This window comes from Bos mutus, chromosome 9 (genome assembly GCF_027580195.1).
Source record: "Bos mutus isolate GX-2022 chromosome 9, NWIPB_WYAK_1.1, whole genome shotgun sequence".
In the NCBI taxonomy this organism is placed as follows: Eukaryota; Metazoa; Chordata; class Mammalia; order Artiodactyla; family Bovidae; genus Bos; species Bos mutus.
In genome coordinates this window covers 66,058,738-66,077,227 of record NC_091625.1, presented here as the reverse complement: position 1 = coordinate 66,077,227, position 18,490 = coordinate 66,058,738, and the positions used below count along the sequence as shown (strand labels likewise).

The 18,490-nt window shown below is 33.0% G+C and overlaps 1 protein-coding gene across 1 annotated transcript in view; it reads left to right on the top strand.

The window, feature by feature from the left end:
* The first annotated feature begins 2,383 nt into the window (after positions 1 to 2,383).
* The window catches only part of THEMIS (thymocyte selection associated), a 197,936-nt gene continuing 181,829 nt past the window's right edge, over positions 2,384 to 18,490 (top strand). Inside the window, exon 1 of the mRNA XM_005897593.2 lies at positions 2,384 to 2,564. Coding sequence (XP_005897655.1) covers positions 2,474 to 2,564 — 91 coding nt within the window. The 5' untranslated portion in view covers positions 2,384 to 2,473. The remainder of the gene's footprint in view (positions 2,565 to 18,490) is intronic.

The following is an 18,490-nucleotide window of genomic DNA, read 5'->3' as shown; positions in this document are numbered from 1 at the left end:
GTGGAGGGTTGCTGCTAGTCATGAAGAATAGCCATCTCAGTTAATGATGTTAGTGCTTTTCTATGAATGAGAACATGCAAGACAATGAGTTCTTAAAATTTTCTCCAGAGAGTATCTAATTATCTGAAGCCCTGTTCTACCAGTTTTCCCAGAGCACAGAGTGCCTTATTCCTGATCTCTGTCCTAAACTTTCAGGATATCAGCAACCAAGGTGGCTAATGACTCAGTTCTTGTAGAACTGGGTAATGAAGCACCATCTTTACTTGGCAATGCTTTGATTTTTTTCTGCATTCTCATTGATCAGGCTCTTATTACACCTGTAATCTACTGTTTCAGTTATTAAACTTTAAGCATTTATTTTACTACCTGGTGGTTCAATACTCTCTTAATATTCTTATTTATAGTCAATTTTATCTCAGCTGTTTATGTCAGGATTTCTTTGCCTAAAGTGTCAGAAGTGATAATGGTCTGAACTGAAGTGGTAGTAGTGGAGAATATAGAGCAAGAAAAAGGTGAGTGATATTGATTATTGCTGCCTATAGTGCTTGAGGGATTTGGAGGCAGGACATGGCATCTCTCACGATGCAGCCTTCAGGCTTGATAAACTGAGGCAGTGGTAGTGTCATTAACTAAGACTGAGAATATAAAAGAAGGAGAATGTAACAGAAAAGGAGGTTCATCTGTTCCTAGAGCAAAAGCAGGAGAAGCAAAGACTATTGTAAAAGATTGATAATACTTTGAAATGGCTTTGTTGACTAGTAGGATAAAAAGTTGATGTGGGAAAATTTTTTAAAAAATCAAGTGAAGTCCAGTTTGAGTTAGATATCAAACGAGATTTGCTATAGTACCACTTCTAACCGATACATGATTTTCAAGGAGCAGTCCACAGCAGCCCTTTCCAGATACTCAACCATGTGAGAAGCAAGCTGTAAACAATGTTTGCAGTCTATTTGAAGGGCCTAAGCTTGGGAAAAGGGGTGCAGAAGGCAGACTGATCAAATTTAGGAGGATCTTGAGCAAAAACAAAACAAAACAAAACAACTGCAAATGAAAAAGTACTTAGAAGCTACAGGTGAAAAAACTATTGACGTGACCTTATAAAATTTAGTTTTGTAAAGAAAGAATTGAAGCCAGGCAGACTATTGCAAATATCAAGTATGATTTTAAGAGTTAAAAGAGTTTTATAAGGCCTTGTTTTTATTTTCTTAGGTTATTTACATAATGAACGCACCCTGGCCCTCTCTGTCTGGCTATGCTCTTTGCAGCTTAAGGCTAAAACAATTTCTAGACAGGGAACATGGAGTCCAATTTATAAGTATAATACACAGATTCTTAGTTTCTTTTGCTGTGTTTGTATCAACCAGTCTTCTTTTAGTCACCTTTATAGAGACTTGGAAAATGTCACCTTGAATTGTATACTCTAGCTCTAAAATATTGTCTCACTCAAATGCAAAGGCTAGGAAGGAAGAAGATTTTTTAGAGATTTGTTTTTAATGAGGCTTCTTTTGCTTCCTTTGACTTTGGTCATTCCCAACCCTCACCATTTCAAATTTGGACCCCACGATCAGAGTTGTAGAATTTTGGCCTTGTAAGAAATCTGTACAATTTATTAGGCTCTAACTTTTTCTCTATTAAATAAATGAGACAAATCAGGGACAGAGAACATAAGGCTGATGTCACTGGTAAGTCAAAGGCAGAGCTAACCCCAGGAAATTCAGATTTCTTAACAACAGATTTAGATACTTTCACTATAGTGTGGTGACTAGAAAATTCATATTGATTTACTGTATCACTTTGCATAGTGTACCCCTCCCCCACTCTCCTTTAATATTCAGCAAAATTTTTAATGTGGAAAAATAAAAAGGGGTTTCTGATCCTCCCCCTCCAGAGTATCAGATTTCTGAAAAGAGCTGACATAAAGCACTTTTGTAACCTAATTTTGTATAAAAGCCCTGAGAATATGCAAATAAGGCACAGAGCCAAACTTTAGAAGTGAAGTGAAGAGACAAAGAATTGATACAGTGCCCTTTTTAAGATTATACTCTAGTCCTGAATTTCTGTTCTTTCCTGGTTGACAAGCCACAAACAACTCTGACCTCAGACAGCCTGGCCCGTGCTGAAGATGCACACCTGGACCAGCAGCAGATGAACACAGCTACTTGCCAGTTCTCATTTTTTTGGCAGTGTCTGTTCAGACATTCTCACCACACCTCCATCCTGTTCTACTTCAGTGTTAGAAGGAAATGAAGCCACAATGAGAACTAAAAAGAGCTGTAACACCCTTTGTCCCCTGCCTGCCTCTTTCCTCCCTTCTCACTCCCCTCCCCACATAGAGTTACTCCACCCCAAGCAGGCTCCGGTGTGACACTCTGATAAAGGAATGATGAGCTGGGACTGTAGCTGCAGACAAGTGACATTCAGAAGCCAAAAGCTTCTGTAAGTACCAGGTCTGCACAAGATCCAAACCAAAGCAATGGCATTGTCCCTGGAAGAATTCATCCACTCCCTTGACCTCAGGACCCTCCCCAGGGTCCTAGAAATCCAGTCAGGCTTCTATTTTGAAGGTAAGCACCTTCCTATCTCTTGATTGGCTAGAAGATGCTCATAAAGAATATACTGTTAGGAATTTTAGTGCAAATTTTTAAACAGAGAATATATGAGTTCTCGTAAAGGAAAGGTCATTATCAGAGAAAGTAATTGAGAAATTGTCGAGACTTAATAGTGTTGAAGAAGGGAGAAACTGGATAAGACTCTGGTGTGGATAGGGGCTAGGAATTGAGTGAAGCTTCTTGAACTTTTTGTAGGGCTTTAAATAGTTCAACATGAATTATTCCTGTCTTTCCTTTGAAATTGGTTGTAATTCAAGTGAAAAGTTATCTGTTTCTATGTTTCTAGAACATAAAATACAGATTTTTGGAACTATTAAAAGCACAGCATTTAGGAAGAAAATTTCACCAAAATCTTAACCACTTCTAAATGTTACTTATATCAATGCTTCTCTCCCTCTTTCTAATTTCTTTTCTTTAATAATGGCATTCATATTTAAAGGTATAGAAGTTCACATTTACTAAATACAGGATAATTTTTATAGAACCTATGTCAGAGTTCTAAAATCAGAGCCCAACTAAGACTCTTGAATAAGTTAGTGTGCTTTAGTGTAACTGTATTACTTCAGAAAAAGCATTAAGACTTACAACATATACAATACATACCCTCAATTTTTTTAAGCAGTGGTTTGAATATACGTGAAGACAGAGTCATTTTCTGGGGAAATATATATTTCTGGTTCCAAGGGTGGTAGAATTGAGCCAGTAGTACAATTAAGTCCAGAAAAAGTACCGGGAAGATAAAAAACTGTTGGTGGGCAAATCTTCCCCATTTATAGACAAAATAATTTTTTAGATATTATGAAATAAAAAACTATTGATGAATGTCAGACCCAGTTCACACACACACAAACACACACTTGCACACCTGTGAGTCTGTGCTCGAGAGCCTGGGAGCTGCAGCTACTGACGCCAGAGTGCTCAAGAGCCCGTGCTCCACAACGAGAAGCCACCACAGTGAGAAGCTCTTGCTCCGCTTCTAGAGAGTAGCACCCACTCACCATAACTAGAGAAATCCCGCAGGCAGCAATGAAGACCCAGTGCAGCCAAAACTAAATAAATAAAACAAAATCACTTTATAGGAGAGATTAACTTAACCTCTTGAGGTAGTACAGAGTGACTTTTACTAAGGCTGTATGATTTATAACAGAATAGAATGAGTGAATGTGGGCTTCCCAGGTGGCACAGTAGTAAAGAATCCACCTGCAGTGTAGGAGATGCGGCAGACACGGGTTTGATGCCTGAGTCAGGAAGATCCCCTGGAATAGAAATGGCAGCCCCCTCCAGTATGCTTACCCGTGGACAGAGAAACCTGGTGGACTACAGTCCATGGGGTCACAAAGAGTCGGATATGACTGAACGACTGAGCACGCATGCACAGGCAATGAATTGGTGTAGGCAGCCATCAGTTTTAGTATAGACCATTTTGTTTAATTCATTTGTAAATTGATTATTTTGAAGCAGACCATATTTTTCCATATATATAATACTGTGAAATCTATCTTTGTCCCTAAGCTGTCCCCAAGTCATTTTTTTGGTCTCATGGTTTGTGCTTTTAAGATTTCACATTAGGAAGTTCTTCCTCATGTTTCATTTACAAAGATATTTTCTTATGCTATTTTAAATCAACTTTGCAGCTTTATATTTCATATTTAAATTTTAACTATGCCATGAAGTGCAGAGGAATCCAATTTTATTTTTTTTCCATATAGTAACAGCAATTTTCTAGCACCATTTACTAAGATAGCTATCATTTTCCCTCTGATTTGTGTTGTTGTCTTTAAGTTATATGCTCATAACTGGGTTGGTTTGTCTCTTAAATATCTCTTCTGTTCATTAGTCTGTGTTTTCTCAATTGTGTTCAAGCATTGTTTTTGTAACTATGGCTTTGGTATAAGCATAGTTCACATATAAACCAATCTCTTTGCTCCTTTTGTAGCTATTCACAGACCTTTCAAACATGTCTTTAAATAAATCAATTGATTACTTTAAAAATCCAACTGGAATTTGTATTAGAGTATGTTGATTTTATAGATTAACTTGGGAAGAATTGAAATTTTTGCTTTAAATCTTGCAAAAGAACAGACTGTGTCCATGTGTTCAGACTATCTTCATCCTTTAATACTTTACTATTATGTTATACTTCACTTAAGAGAAAAAAGCATACATCTTGATGAATTTTCACAAATTAAGTATATTCGTGTAACCACCATCATGGTCAAGAAATGGAAAATTGCAAGTATTTTGGAAGTTACATCTTGTGCTCTTTCTCAATCATTATCTACTATTTTCCCAAGAAGTAACCCTTATCAGACTTTTGCCCACTTATGAACTTTATATTAATGAAACATTATAATAGTATCCTTTTATGTTTGGCATATATGTTCAACATTATCTTTATAAAATTAATCTATACTGTTCTATATAGGCTATTCATTCCAGTGTGTGTAATATTCCAGTAGATGAATATATTGCAATTTATTTATCCATTCCACTACTAATATGTATTTGAATTATTTCCAGTTTGAAGATGTCTGTTGACGTTGTCATAAACATTCTTATTTATGTGTGTTCACACATGTATAATATTCAATTGTGTATATAAAGGAGTGGAATTGCCACATCTCACAGGATGCATATGTTTAGTTTGGGTAGGTAACAGAAAACAAGTTTCTTAAGTAGTTATACTACTTTACCTTCCTACCAGCACAACATGAGAGTTCTAATTAATCCATATTCTTGATAACACTTGATATCAGTCTTTTTAAGATAATTGAGACTAATTTAGATATAATATCATATATTTTCAAGTGTACAAAATTATGATTCATTATTTGTACATATAGCAAAATGATCACCACTATAAATCTAGTTAACATTTATTACCACACATAATTACAGTTTTTCTTTTCTTGTGATAAGAACTTTTAAAATTTACTTTCTTAACAAGTTTCAGAATCTGGTCTCTCCAGAAAAGACTAGGATTTAATTTGTAAGTGATAAGGCATCAGTTTTTTAAAAATCTCCCTGATGATTAAAAATGAAGCCAAATTTGAGAACTAGTATTGTGAAACTAGTTCTCCCAATTTTTTTATTAGCAGTTCATTGGTTTATAGAGAATTGACATGATTTTTAAATGAAGTCTTCTTCTGAACCATTAACCTAGTTTATCTGTCTAGTTATATGAATAGATATCTTTTCACTTCTGTCGATAACATTTAATAATTTTTATTTGTGAAGTTCTTACACTTCTATTTCAGATTTATTCTTAGTTGCCTGATTGATTTTTAAAATTCCATTATAAGTGGTATCTTTTGAAGTTTTCATTTTTTCTTTGTGTGTTTGAATTCTAAGAATATATCTTTAGATTATTTTATATTTGTTATATACATATTTACATTTTCTGTAAATGTTGATAGGTTCTTATTCTTTCCAATGATTATACTCTATTTTCCTTCAGTTAAGTATTAGCTAGTGTTTCTATCAATAGTATAATATCAAATAAGAGTAATGATTTACTCATTATTTAATTGTTTCACTCACCTCACAACCATAGAGAGAAAGTTTTAATAATTTATCATTAAATATAATGTTTGCTTTAATTTAAAGAAGTTTCTAGTTTTCTACTAGTTTTTTAAGTCATAAAGGTATGTTTACTTATCAAACTTTTAAATAACTTCTGTGATGATAATATGATTTTTTTACATTGATTTTTTTAAAAATCTTAAGTCATTTATTTGTGGAATAAGATAAGTTTGGTTATATATCATTGAATTCAGTTTATTAGTTTTAAAGAACTTTTGTATTTCTTTTAGGGTATGAAATTGGCTTATAATTTTAATCTTGTATGACATCCTACCCAGGTTTTTGTATTGAGTTATGTTGAGCTTATAGAATTTCTTGGGTAGAGTCTTTTTTCTTCTTCTAAAGATATTATATAAATTAGATGTAATTTCTTATTTAAATATTTAGTAAAATTTCAAAAAAGCCATTCTGAGCTGGGATTTCTAATGTAGATATGTTTTTTGATTATGACTTCAGTTTTTAAATAGTAAGGTCTTTCCATCCATTAGCATAGGTTATCTCTCATTAAAAAACAAACAAACCAAAAATTCGTCTTTCTGATCATGTATCAGAATTAAAAAAAAATGTCTCCATAGAGATCCTGTGTATTCTAAAGCTAGTTCCTAGAATGCAGACACATGCATGTGTTATATTGCTATATTGACTGATATCATATTTCCTCTGTTCTCACCAATTACTACTGAAGTGGAAATGTAAGTACATATTACTATGATACTGATGAATTTATTAATTCTAACAATTTATTTTTTATTTCTCTGATTTTCCTAAATATTGATATCATTAGAAAACATCGAGTTGTGTCTCTTCCCTAATATGTTTTGCAACTGTTCATTTTTCCTTATCTTGATAGTATGGTCCAGAGCCTCCAGTACTGTGTTAAAAAATGAGAATTCTGAATTATAAATAAAATGTGTTTAAAATTCCTTCATTAAGTACAATATTCTAGAACTGGTGTTTCAGTTCAGTTCAGTTCAGTCTCTCAGTCGTGTCCGACTCTTTGCAACCCCATGAATCGCAGCACGCCAGGCCTCCCTGTCCATCACCAACTCCCGGAGTTCACTCAGACTCACGTCCATCGAGTCAGTGATGCCATCCAGCCATCTCATCCTCTGTCGTCCCCTTCTCCTCCTGCCCCCAATCCCTCCCAGCATCAGGGTCTTTTCCAATGAGTCAACTCTTCACATGAGATGGCCAAAGTATTTAGTCATCACTAAATTAAGGAAGTTCCTGTCTATTTCTTGCTTTCTAGGTGGTTTGGTTTCTTTGGTCTGCTAATGAAATTACCTTTAAAAGATTTTTCAAATTGAAGAATCTTTTAATGTAGTATTTATAATAATATTTACTAACATTTGAAATACAAAGTAGGAGTTTGATATATTTAAAGATTTTTGCGTTTGATCACAACTAAAATGAGCTAATAGACTCATTTATAATTTTAGATTCAAGATAACACTAGCTTTCTAAAATTAACTACATAGATTTTGTTTTCTTTTTCTTGAGGTATTTGAAAAGAGAGAAATGGGCCTTAAACTCTTTAATTTGGTAGAATTCTCTTATAAGAATAACTGGATGTGAAATTTTGGGGTGGGAATTCAGAATTTGGTTTGGTAAAATCCTCTGTTGTTTTGCTTCTCTCCTTGATTTCTGACTCTATTATTTTCTCATGTCCTTTGCTCTCTTGCTCCTTTTCTGGCTTCCTGGTATAAATCACAGTCATTTTAAAAACATTTCTTGCTTCTTGGTATGTATGCTTAAACCTATATTTTTCTCTAGATACTTCTTTCTTTCCCATACATTTTGCCTTGTAATATTTTCACTTTTACTCAGTTCTGAGTACATGTTTTTCCTTTTAAATAAAATGGCTATTTATTTTCTGATAATATAAAATTGTCTTTAGCTGTTCTTTGCTTTTAATTACTAGTTTTATTGTATGTTGTTAGAGAACAGTAGTCTATATTGTATTATATTACTGTTTCTTTGAAATCGATTCAGGCTTCCTTTATGACATGAAACATGAAACATCAAGTGAGTCTCAGCATGGACTAGCTTATATAAAATACAATAACACATTATTAGGCATTGTTCAAAAGGCTAGAATCATGGAAGAGAGTGGGGAAGCCTCTACCCTATTGGGACTTATATTCCAGTGGCTGGAACAAATGACAAACAACCGACAGATTTGATATATACACAAGTACCATGAAGAACTAAATAGGTAGAGAGCAAAGCAAGAGGGGGAGATGATCTTTTGCTAGGGCAATCAGGGCAGTTAGCTTTGCGGAGATGATATTTGAGCAGAGGCCAGAATAAACTGAGGAAATGAGTCTCACATATTTCTGGAAGAACATTTCTGCTGAGGACAGAGCAAGTGTAAACCATATAACAGATCTCTTCATCTAATTAAGACGCAAAAAGGAGACGAGTGAGGATAAAGCAGAGCAACTGAGGGGAAACTTAGTGGAAATGAGGCTGAGGACATAGGGATGCACAAATTTTGTAGGCCTTAAAAGCCATATAATACATAATTTGCTACAGAGTGGGGCTGGGGAAGTGAGTGGGGACCAGTAAGATAAAATGATCAGTGAAGTTTTCTCTAAAGAGCTGGCTTAGTAGCAGAGACCTGAATGCTGAGAAGGAATCAGACAAGAAAATATCCTGGAGGTGAGTGTTCCAAACAGAGTGAATGGCTAGACCAAAAGGGGCTTAGTCTGTTTGAAGAAGAGAAAAATATCCTTGTACCTCAAACGTATAAGACAAAAAAGAGAGGAAAGTCATATGAGAAGGAGATTCAAGGAATGGGCAAGAGCATTTCAAGGAGTTTAGATTTTATAGCTGGTAATGACCAATTCGCAGCAGGAGACTGACAGGACTTGATCACCATTTTAGGCGGGGCAAAACTGGGTTGAGACACTTTAGGACTGTGTGATAATCCAGAAGAGAGTTCATGTTACCTTGATTCAGTTGGAAGAGAAATGACCAATTTAGTGCATACTTTGGAGGTAGAAATGTCAGGACTTGCTGATAGATTTGATAAGGGTGTGAGATAGAAGAAGACTAAATGATGCATGGGAGGACTTTGACCTAAACCATTAGATGTTTGCACCTTTGACAGAGTTGTGAAGACCTTGGCAGGGTAGAGGTTTGATGGAGAAAGCAAAAGCTGTTTTGGACATGTTAAATCTGTTATTCACCCAAATGGAAATTTCAAGTAGACAATTGAAAAAAATAAATTTTGACCACACATTGAAATAATGACTGGAATGCCCCATCCATGAGCTAATTGATCAGGACTTTATTCAATCAAAAACCTTGTAGGCCAAAAACAAAAAAAAATGAGCACATACGTTAAAATTCAATTTCTTTATTGTTATTTATGGTAATTCTAAAGCATATACAGAAATAAAAATTGTAAGAGGATAAAGATGAAATTAATAATGTTTTAAACAATTTAAATTTTTATTAATAATTTAATAATTTAATTTTTATTAATAATAAACCCTTTTTCTCTCATAAAAGTTAAATTGTTATATTAACTATTATTGAACATTATTGAAAGTATTAAATATTTCCATTATTGAATACTTCAGTATTTGAAAAAATGTTGATTCAATACCATGTGATAGGGTGATTCAAAGACATAGCTGTAATGTATTTATTTAAGTACTTGTTTTAAATAATAGCCCTTAAAGATACCTTGTAAAGGTCCAGTATACATCATGTACACACCATATAAAATATACATTTAAGGAAGATTTATCTTAATGTTGGTGGCCATCAATCCATATGTGAAATAATTTTCTTCATAAATCTGATTTTGGCAGTTTCACCAATTGTACGTAGCTGATGACAAGTTCGTACTAGGAATAGAAGTGTCACTCTGTCATTCTCTTCTTGATAGGTTCTACAATTTTCAATTCTGAAATGTCTTTGTAGGCATCTTACAAAGTTATTGTCTATTTTGTGGAGAGTAGAAAATAGATTATAATAATTCTTAACTTGATCTGTATAAAATCTATTATATGGAAGTATTGCAAGAAAATAAGTGAATGAAGACAATTGTTTTAATTGATATTTTTGGAATTCTGAAACTGTCTCAATATATTGTGAACTATACATGTCATGTGACCATCTGGTATAGGAATACATTAAATTTTTTATAATTAAATACTAATAGAGTTTAAAATTAAATTTTAGAAAATCTTTAGAGTAAATATTAGTATAGTTTAATTTTATTTTTATATAAAAATTAATACAAATTGAAGCTCTACTATTTCTTCTTTTATCTCCCTTCTCATAATAATAATTATCATAGATTTTCCTCTTTGAATTTTGAGTACATCATAGAATTGGACTTCCTGACTCTTTTGTGACCATAGGACATGGGACTTGCATTAGCCAATGTAATGAGAGCAGAAGTAAGGTGCATCATTTTGAACAGATGCTTTAAGAACCAGTTCATAATTTAACATATTTTATCCCGGTGGATCATGTCAAAACGAAGCCTTCAACAGTCTGGATCTCTAAGTAACTATGATTATTAGAGACCCTGCCCTCACTCATTTGAATTGGACGCATAGTGAAATGAAAAATATACGTTTATTATTTAAATCTCTGAGAATTTGAAGTTGTTTGTTGTCTCAGCATATGTGTGTGTGTGTGTACATGTGCTCACATGCATGTGCACACACGAGCATGCTCATTCATGTCCAAATCTTTGTGACCCTACGGCCTGTAGCCCACCAATCTCCTCTGTCCATGGGATTTTCTTTGCAAGAATACTGGAGCGGGTTGCCATTTCCTCCTCCAAGGGATCTTCCTTACTCAGGTATCAAACTCACATTTCCGGTGTCTCCTGAATTGGCAGATGGATTCTTTACCACTGAGCCACCCGGGAAGCCCTATTTCAACATAATACTTTCCTTACTGATACAAGTTATATTCATTAAACTAGAACTGCATTTATTACCAACTAAAAAAAAAAAACAACTAGATATTAGACAAACTCTGGAGAGAGTTACACAATCCCAGGAAAGTTAGTTGATAATAATGTTACCACATATTTATGGAAAAGTGAGTTCACCACTCTGTATTCAGGAAATATTTGTTGCTTGACTATTCAGCATATTGCTAATATTACCATTTATCACTGATTACTTCATATATGTAGCCAGTTTGATGTTGACTTAAAATTTTGGCAAAAACAAAGTTTGTTTGTATTATGATCTTGCTCAATTAACTGGATGTTGAAAAAATGGTTTTTCTCTATAGAAATAATATGTGCACATGGCTAGAAAATTGGAAAATATAGAAGCATAAATATTCAATACTTTCATCAAATATAAAGAAATATGATTAACACTTTGATGTATTAACTTCTAATTTTTACAAAAGTATGAATTAACTTTTAAAAGGAGAAAAATTTATGCCAATTTCTCCACCATGCTTTATCCAGAATATCGCCACTCACTGTGACCTCTATCTACCCCCTTGGTGGGTTCAAATCATCATAACATACTGCCAGGATTATCAAAATAGCCACCTAAGTTGTCTCCCTACTTCTCTTTCACTCTTGAAGTTTAGTCTCATAGCATCCAGAGTCATGCTTGTAAGTGGTATGTCAGATTATGCTGCTTCTCTGTTAAAATATCTCCAATGGATTTCCAATTTTTTTCAAAATAAGGACCTTCCAATGGGTAATAGGCTTTTATTTTTCTCTTTTTACTCTCACTATTTATCTGACTTTATTGTTTACAAATCTTTTCCTTCTAACCCCATTGACCTCCTTATTGTTCCTCAAACTTGGGATATGCTCCTGCCTTAAAACTTTGCTCCCACTTTTTCCTTGAGTTGGCAAACTCTTCAACTAGATGTCAACTTGTGAGGCTCATCTGACCACCCTATTTATTACTGCAAAATTTTTGTTCCCTCTTCCCTATATTTCCTGTACTCACTATTAAATTCTTCATTGTTTTGGAATCAAAACACTATCTTCTTATATATCATGTAGGTTATTTATTGTTTATTTTTCTATCTTTTCCCATTAGATTTTTCTTACAGTTTAAATGAGGTATTAATTTTCTAAACCATAAAATTCATCCCTTACAGGTATACAATTCAATGATTTTTAGTAAATTTATAGAGTTGTGCAACCACCACCAATGTTAGACCATTTCCATCACCCCAAAGAAGTCCCTTGAGCTATTTGTCAATCATTATTGCTTACATTTCCAGCCCCAAGCAACCACTGCTCTCCTTTCTGTCTATAAATTTGCCTTTCCTATACATTTCATATGAAATAAATCATACAGTATGTACTGTTTTGAAACTAACCTTTTACTTAGCTTAATGTTTTCAAGGTTCATCTATGTTGTAGCATATATTACTATTCTGGTGTGTTTTTTGTTGCTAAATATTTTTGTGTGTATGGATATACCACATTTTGTTTATTCAACACCAAAGGCCATTTGTATCATCTCCCTTTTGGAGATAATATGAAATAATGTACCATTTTAATTTCCCATTTACAATGAATTTGGATTCCAGTTTCTACAAATTCTTGCTAAAACTTGTGTATCTTTTGTTTTATAATCAATGGTATCTCACTGTAGTTTTAATTTCATTTCCTTAATGACAAGTGATGTTGAACATTTTTGCCTGTGCTTAGTAGCAATTTATTTGCCTTTTTTTGAAATAACATCTCTTCAATTTTTTTGCCCTTTGTCCTCTTGTTATTGAGCTGTAAGACTTATCTCTGTATTTTGGATATTTGATTTGCAAATATTTTCAGATATATAATTGAAAATATTTTCTTCTGTTCTATGGCTTGTGTTCATTTCCATAATATTATCTTTTGAAACAAAAAGATTTTAAATTTATAGTCAAGATGTGTCATACATTTTTTTATCATGTTACCTAAACCAAAGTTACAAGAATTTCCTCCTATTTTGCGTTGGGGGTCCACCAGATCACTCCTGGTCTTGCTGATTTTCTAGAAATACAGAACTCAGAGAAGCTGTTAAACTGAGTTACGGTTTACCACAGGGAACAAAGAAAAATTAAAGCCAGTAAAGAAAAAGGCATATATACAACAGGGTCTATGAGAAAACAAATCGCCAGTTATCCTCTCCCAGTGAAGATACATGATATTTAATTCTCCTAGCAATGATTGTCACAATAAGGACAAATTATTTCCAATTAGGGAAGCTCATCTGTGCCTTTGTATCCAAGGTTTTTATTGGGGCAATTACACAGGCATTAAGGATTTGTGTGACTGACCTCAAATCCTGGGTCTCCAGACCCTCTAGAGATCAAGTGGTGTGGTATGGTCCAGGACCCCAAATAAACCCTAAAAGGCATTCACCATAAATTACATTGTTAGCATAAATTACTGGTGTGGCCCAAGATCCCAGACATACAAAAGCACTCTTATCTGACAGGATATTCCAAGGGCTCAGATGTTTTCTCTCCAGAACCAGTTAAGGGGTAGTCCTTTCTTTGATATGTGCAGGGTTTGAGCACCCTAAGTAATAGTTAACCCTCTACTGCACAGTTTTATTTTTTTATACACAAGTTTTACCTCTTATCTCTAGGTCTAAGATCCATTTGCACTAGCTAGAATTTTCTAAAGCCTTAATTCCAAGTAACTTAAGAATTAATCAACTATCTACACAGCTATGAAACATGCTGGGAATGACTCAGGTACAAGCAGCTCTCTCTGGCTGAGAGAGGTGAGGGAGTTAACCAAACTGATATCTGGTGAATGGCTTTCCAAGTTGCGAGAATATCTTTAGCCAAGTACTACGGTGAGAGTATGCTGGTGTATTTCAGAAAAAGTGAGAAACCACTAAGGCCAGAAGGAGGAGGAGAGTGAACAGAAATAATATCAGAGGGGAAATAGTGCAGAACCATATGCAGTCCTTTTGAATATTATAAGAGTTTTACTTTTAGAATTGGGAACTTGGAGGTACCGATCTAAATTAGCAAAAGCAACTAAAACAATGCAAGGACTTTCCTCATCACTTTGAATATAGATTCTATTAGCCATTTCTTCTGTTTACCAAAATGAATATTGATGAAAGCACACATACATTTGCAGAAGGGAGAGCATAGTTTTGCTTAAATAAGCCCATAAATATAATGTTCAAAAGTGTTTTTTATAGCAATTTTTAAATACCATGAAAATGTTTTCCCTCTTGGGGAAAGTAAGATTTAGAGGAGATAAGATTTTTAAATATTGTGTTTTGAATATATTAAGTATCATATTTCTTTTTCCTGCCAAAATATGTTAAAATTATGGAAATTAGTCCTTAAATTGTATCTGCCTCCCTGCATTTCTTCTCTCTATCCTTCTTTCTACAAAATGAATAGAGTATGATTCTTGTCCTTAAGGACTCTTTAGGCCAGTAAAAGAAGATGGATTAAAAAAAAATCAATACATGTGCTATATTGTGAAATGTATTTTAATGAACTGTTTTGAGAACACTGAGAATTTACCACACAAAAAGCTTACCAAGAGGTGATGATATTTTTCTGCAGCCTATATAGAAAATGAGCAAGCAAATAAGAAAATTTCAGAATGAGAAAAAAATCTTTAGATCATTATACAAGTTTGAAAATTCAAAATATGATCCAAGAACAGCTCAGAGAATAATAGGTGATCAGGTTATTTGTGGTCATATCTTAAGTGGCTTCTGAGCTATAATAAGGATATTGAATTTATGCTATAATCAGTAGTAACTTATAAAAGGATATTATTTTCATATCTGATTATAAAAGTAAATCATGTTGATGGTAAATTTGAAAATCATAGAAAAAGCTAAAGAATTTCTGAGATTTTAAGGCAAAAAAAAAAAAAAACAACCCTCAGATGAGTAGATTAGACATCTATTGCAGTAGAGGTTTACTAGATAAATATGAGACAAACTGCAAGGAGCTAATAGCAGCTACAGATAGAAAAGACAGGATCTGTGGTCTTTTTGGGTCAAACATTCTGAACTTCACAATTTATGAGCTGTGAGCAAGAGGGAGGAGTTGATGACAGATCAGAGGTTTCTGGACTAAGGAAACATGGTAGGTGATAATATTACTTGAAAGATTTGCCACAAGAGCAGCAGTTGTTTTGGAGATGGAGGCATGATTCAGTTACATTCCAATGAACAAGAGCTCCTGTAGGACATTCAGATGCAGATGAACGTTAGCCCACCAAAGATGTATTCTGAAGTAAAAAGAGTAGTAGGCTTACAAGATTTAATATATCAGAATTGTAAGTGGGTGAAAGAAGCCTTATTATTTCAGGATTGCCCTGTAGTGCATGCGTCAGGTCAGAAATATGTGGATCTCAAAGAACAACGTGGAAAGTGTGGATAGAGGAGGAGTTGGTCAAGCTGACAAAGAATAAAGGGAAAAAAGTCTCTGTTGAAGGAGAAATAGGAGAAAGTGGGCTGGTTTGTCAATCAAAATAAATGAACATAAAGCATTAGAATGAAAGTGTCAGATATAACATTTGCTATTAGCACATAATTTATGATAGATTATTGACTATGATAGCTCTATATACTGAAGGATTATTATGGGTTGGGTATCTTTGTATATAGATTTGGGTGTGTAAGCATATGTAATGAGTGTATAAATGTATTTTGCATATGTATGTCTATACATAAATATATGTGACTATATCTAATACAACACATATAATTAAATAATATTTTATTCTCATCTATACACAAATTTAGTACCTGTATGCATATATATATAATCTTATTAAATTTTTTATATTTATAAGTACATTTAATCCTTGGTGTTAGCTGCTGAAATTATTATTATGATTTCCATTTTCAAGTCACCTATTTGCCTATTTGCCCCAGAGATAAAACTTGTAAAGTTTATTCTTGCTCTTCCTACATGAAGAATTTATGATATTCTGTAGTGAATCCTATCTTTATAAAATCATCAACATTTTTAGAAATTTTATAACTATTTACTGTTTGACTATACAATTGGGTAACAGACAAACACAAGAAATAGCTTGTATTGGATACACATTTGTTTTGTCTTTTAGGGCTTTCTTGGTGGCTCAGTGGTAAAGAACCTGGCTATCTGTGGGGAGACAAGAGATGTGGGTTTGATCCCTGTGTTGGAAAGATACCCTTCCAGGGCATCTCACTCCAGTATTCTTACCTGGAGAATCCCATGGTCAGAGGAGCCTAGAGGGCTACTGTTCATGGGATCACAAAGAGTCAGACATGACTGAAGTGATTTAGTATGCACAGGCATGCATATTCTACTACTGATTACAATTTCAATAAGTATGATGTTAAAAATTAACTTGAATTGGTTAAATGCATTGAATAATGATACACAGTGAATTATGAACTATATGAACATGACTTTTATTAATTTGACACATGTATGAGTTCATATGACAAAAAATTGTGCCTATTTTAATACTTACATAATTCTTTTATGGCTAATTGACTTTAACTTTTTTAAGGTTTAATTTAATCAGCTAGGGATATGATAGTAAAATCAGGGAAAATTTGAAAATTATAGCATTGTATTCAACTTGTGTTTATTCATATTTCATAAATTTTAAATATTAGGGCAAAAGAAATTTTTTTTTTCACTTTTTAATATGAGTTCACAATATTGATATTGGTTCATACAGACTCAAAAGAAATAAAATTGTGTAAAGGCTAATGAAATATGTCCTGTCACATATTTAGGAAATAATTTCTGTTAAATGAAAACAGAGCACCAGTATTTCTCTACATGAGCTTATATTCATAATAATGCATTAAAGATGAACATTACATTTCTAAAGTAGAATTTTCTAAATATTTACAACATATTCTGTTGAGCTTCATAGGTTTAAAACTGCTCTTGATTCACGAAGACCTAAGTTTGCAGACAGTGAAAGTTGAACACTTTCAATATCTAAGCTTTACAATTCAGTAAAACTTATTATATCCCAATATTTGAAATTGATCATAGGATTAATTAAACAAATATAAATTTGGTCTATTTGTGTCAGTGTCATATAGTTGGACACTAAAATAACTATCAGAATAGAATTTGGCAAACCTAAACATTCAATTTTATTTGAAAAATGTTGATTTGGTAATACACAAAATTTACATTTATTAAAGCACAATATTATTTGAAATGATGTTAAATGTTTTCCTATAAAAACCTTGGAATCATATTTTATCTAAGGCTTAACACTTCAGCTACTATATATCTTGACTCTTAGATTGGTTCTAGGCCATACACTACAGATCAATGAGTTCCCCTTTTAGTGTAATTAAACATTACATTTTAAAAAATAAAATCAAAATATTTGAAAATATAAAAGAATTTTTAAAGTGTGTGGCATTTTTGTGTTTGTACTTGAATGGAACACATTTTTTTCCTAAAACAGCTCAAGCAGAACTTATTTTAGGAAAAAGTCCTAAAATAGAAACATTAAAAACAAGCAAAAGAAACTCAGGTAAGAGTAATATCAGTTGTTTTATTTTCAAAAGCTATAGAGGAAAATAACTGCCAGGAAGATTTTTGTGTTTAACTTAAGTGGAAATGTCCCAAAATGAGGGCATTTTTATACAATGGTACACACTGTTCACATCTATTGTAGAATATTCATACTTTAAAAATTCAACTTATTTGTTAAATGTCAAGCTTGACTATGCAATATAAAGATGAAAAAAAATGGAAAGCTAGCATATGTTTTCACATATACTCATATAGAGATTATTCATATGCTTCCTTCATTTTATAAGTATAAAGAAGTGACTAAGCAATAAATTAAGTAAAAATTGTGTTTCTTATTGGCTTCTACGTTTTCAAATACTGTGAAATGGATGATTTGTTTAGGGTTATTAATTACCAAATTCCTTTGAATAAGTACAAATTATTCATCAATTATTTAACATTGAAAAACATTTTCTAAAGAAAATGAAAAAGCTTTGGCTTTATGTGTAGTAGTTTATACTTTTGTATACTATGATACCAGCAAATTTTTTAGGCCCTGCTAAATAACTGGAGAGTAAGCACTGAGAATGGGAGAAAAGGTAATTTCAAGTAAGGTGTTAAAAATTCTAAAAAATCATTTTTAAAAACGTCTATCTTTGATGCAATATTTAAGGTCCGAATTTTTTTAAATTGCACTTTAGTTGGGGCATCTACTTTGTTCTACTTCTAATAAATATTTGAAACCATTGTACCTTTTTAAAGCAGATTTTAGCAAAAGCCATAAGATGAAATTTACTTAAATGAAACAAAATTTTTCACATGAAATATTTTTA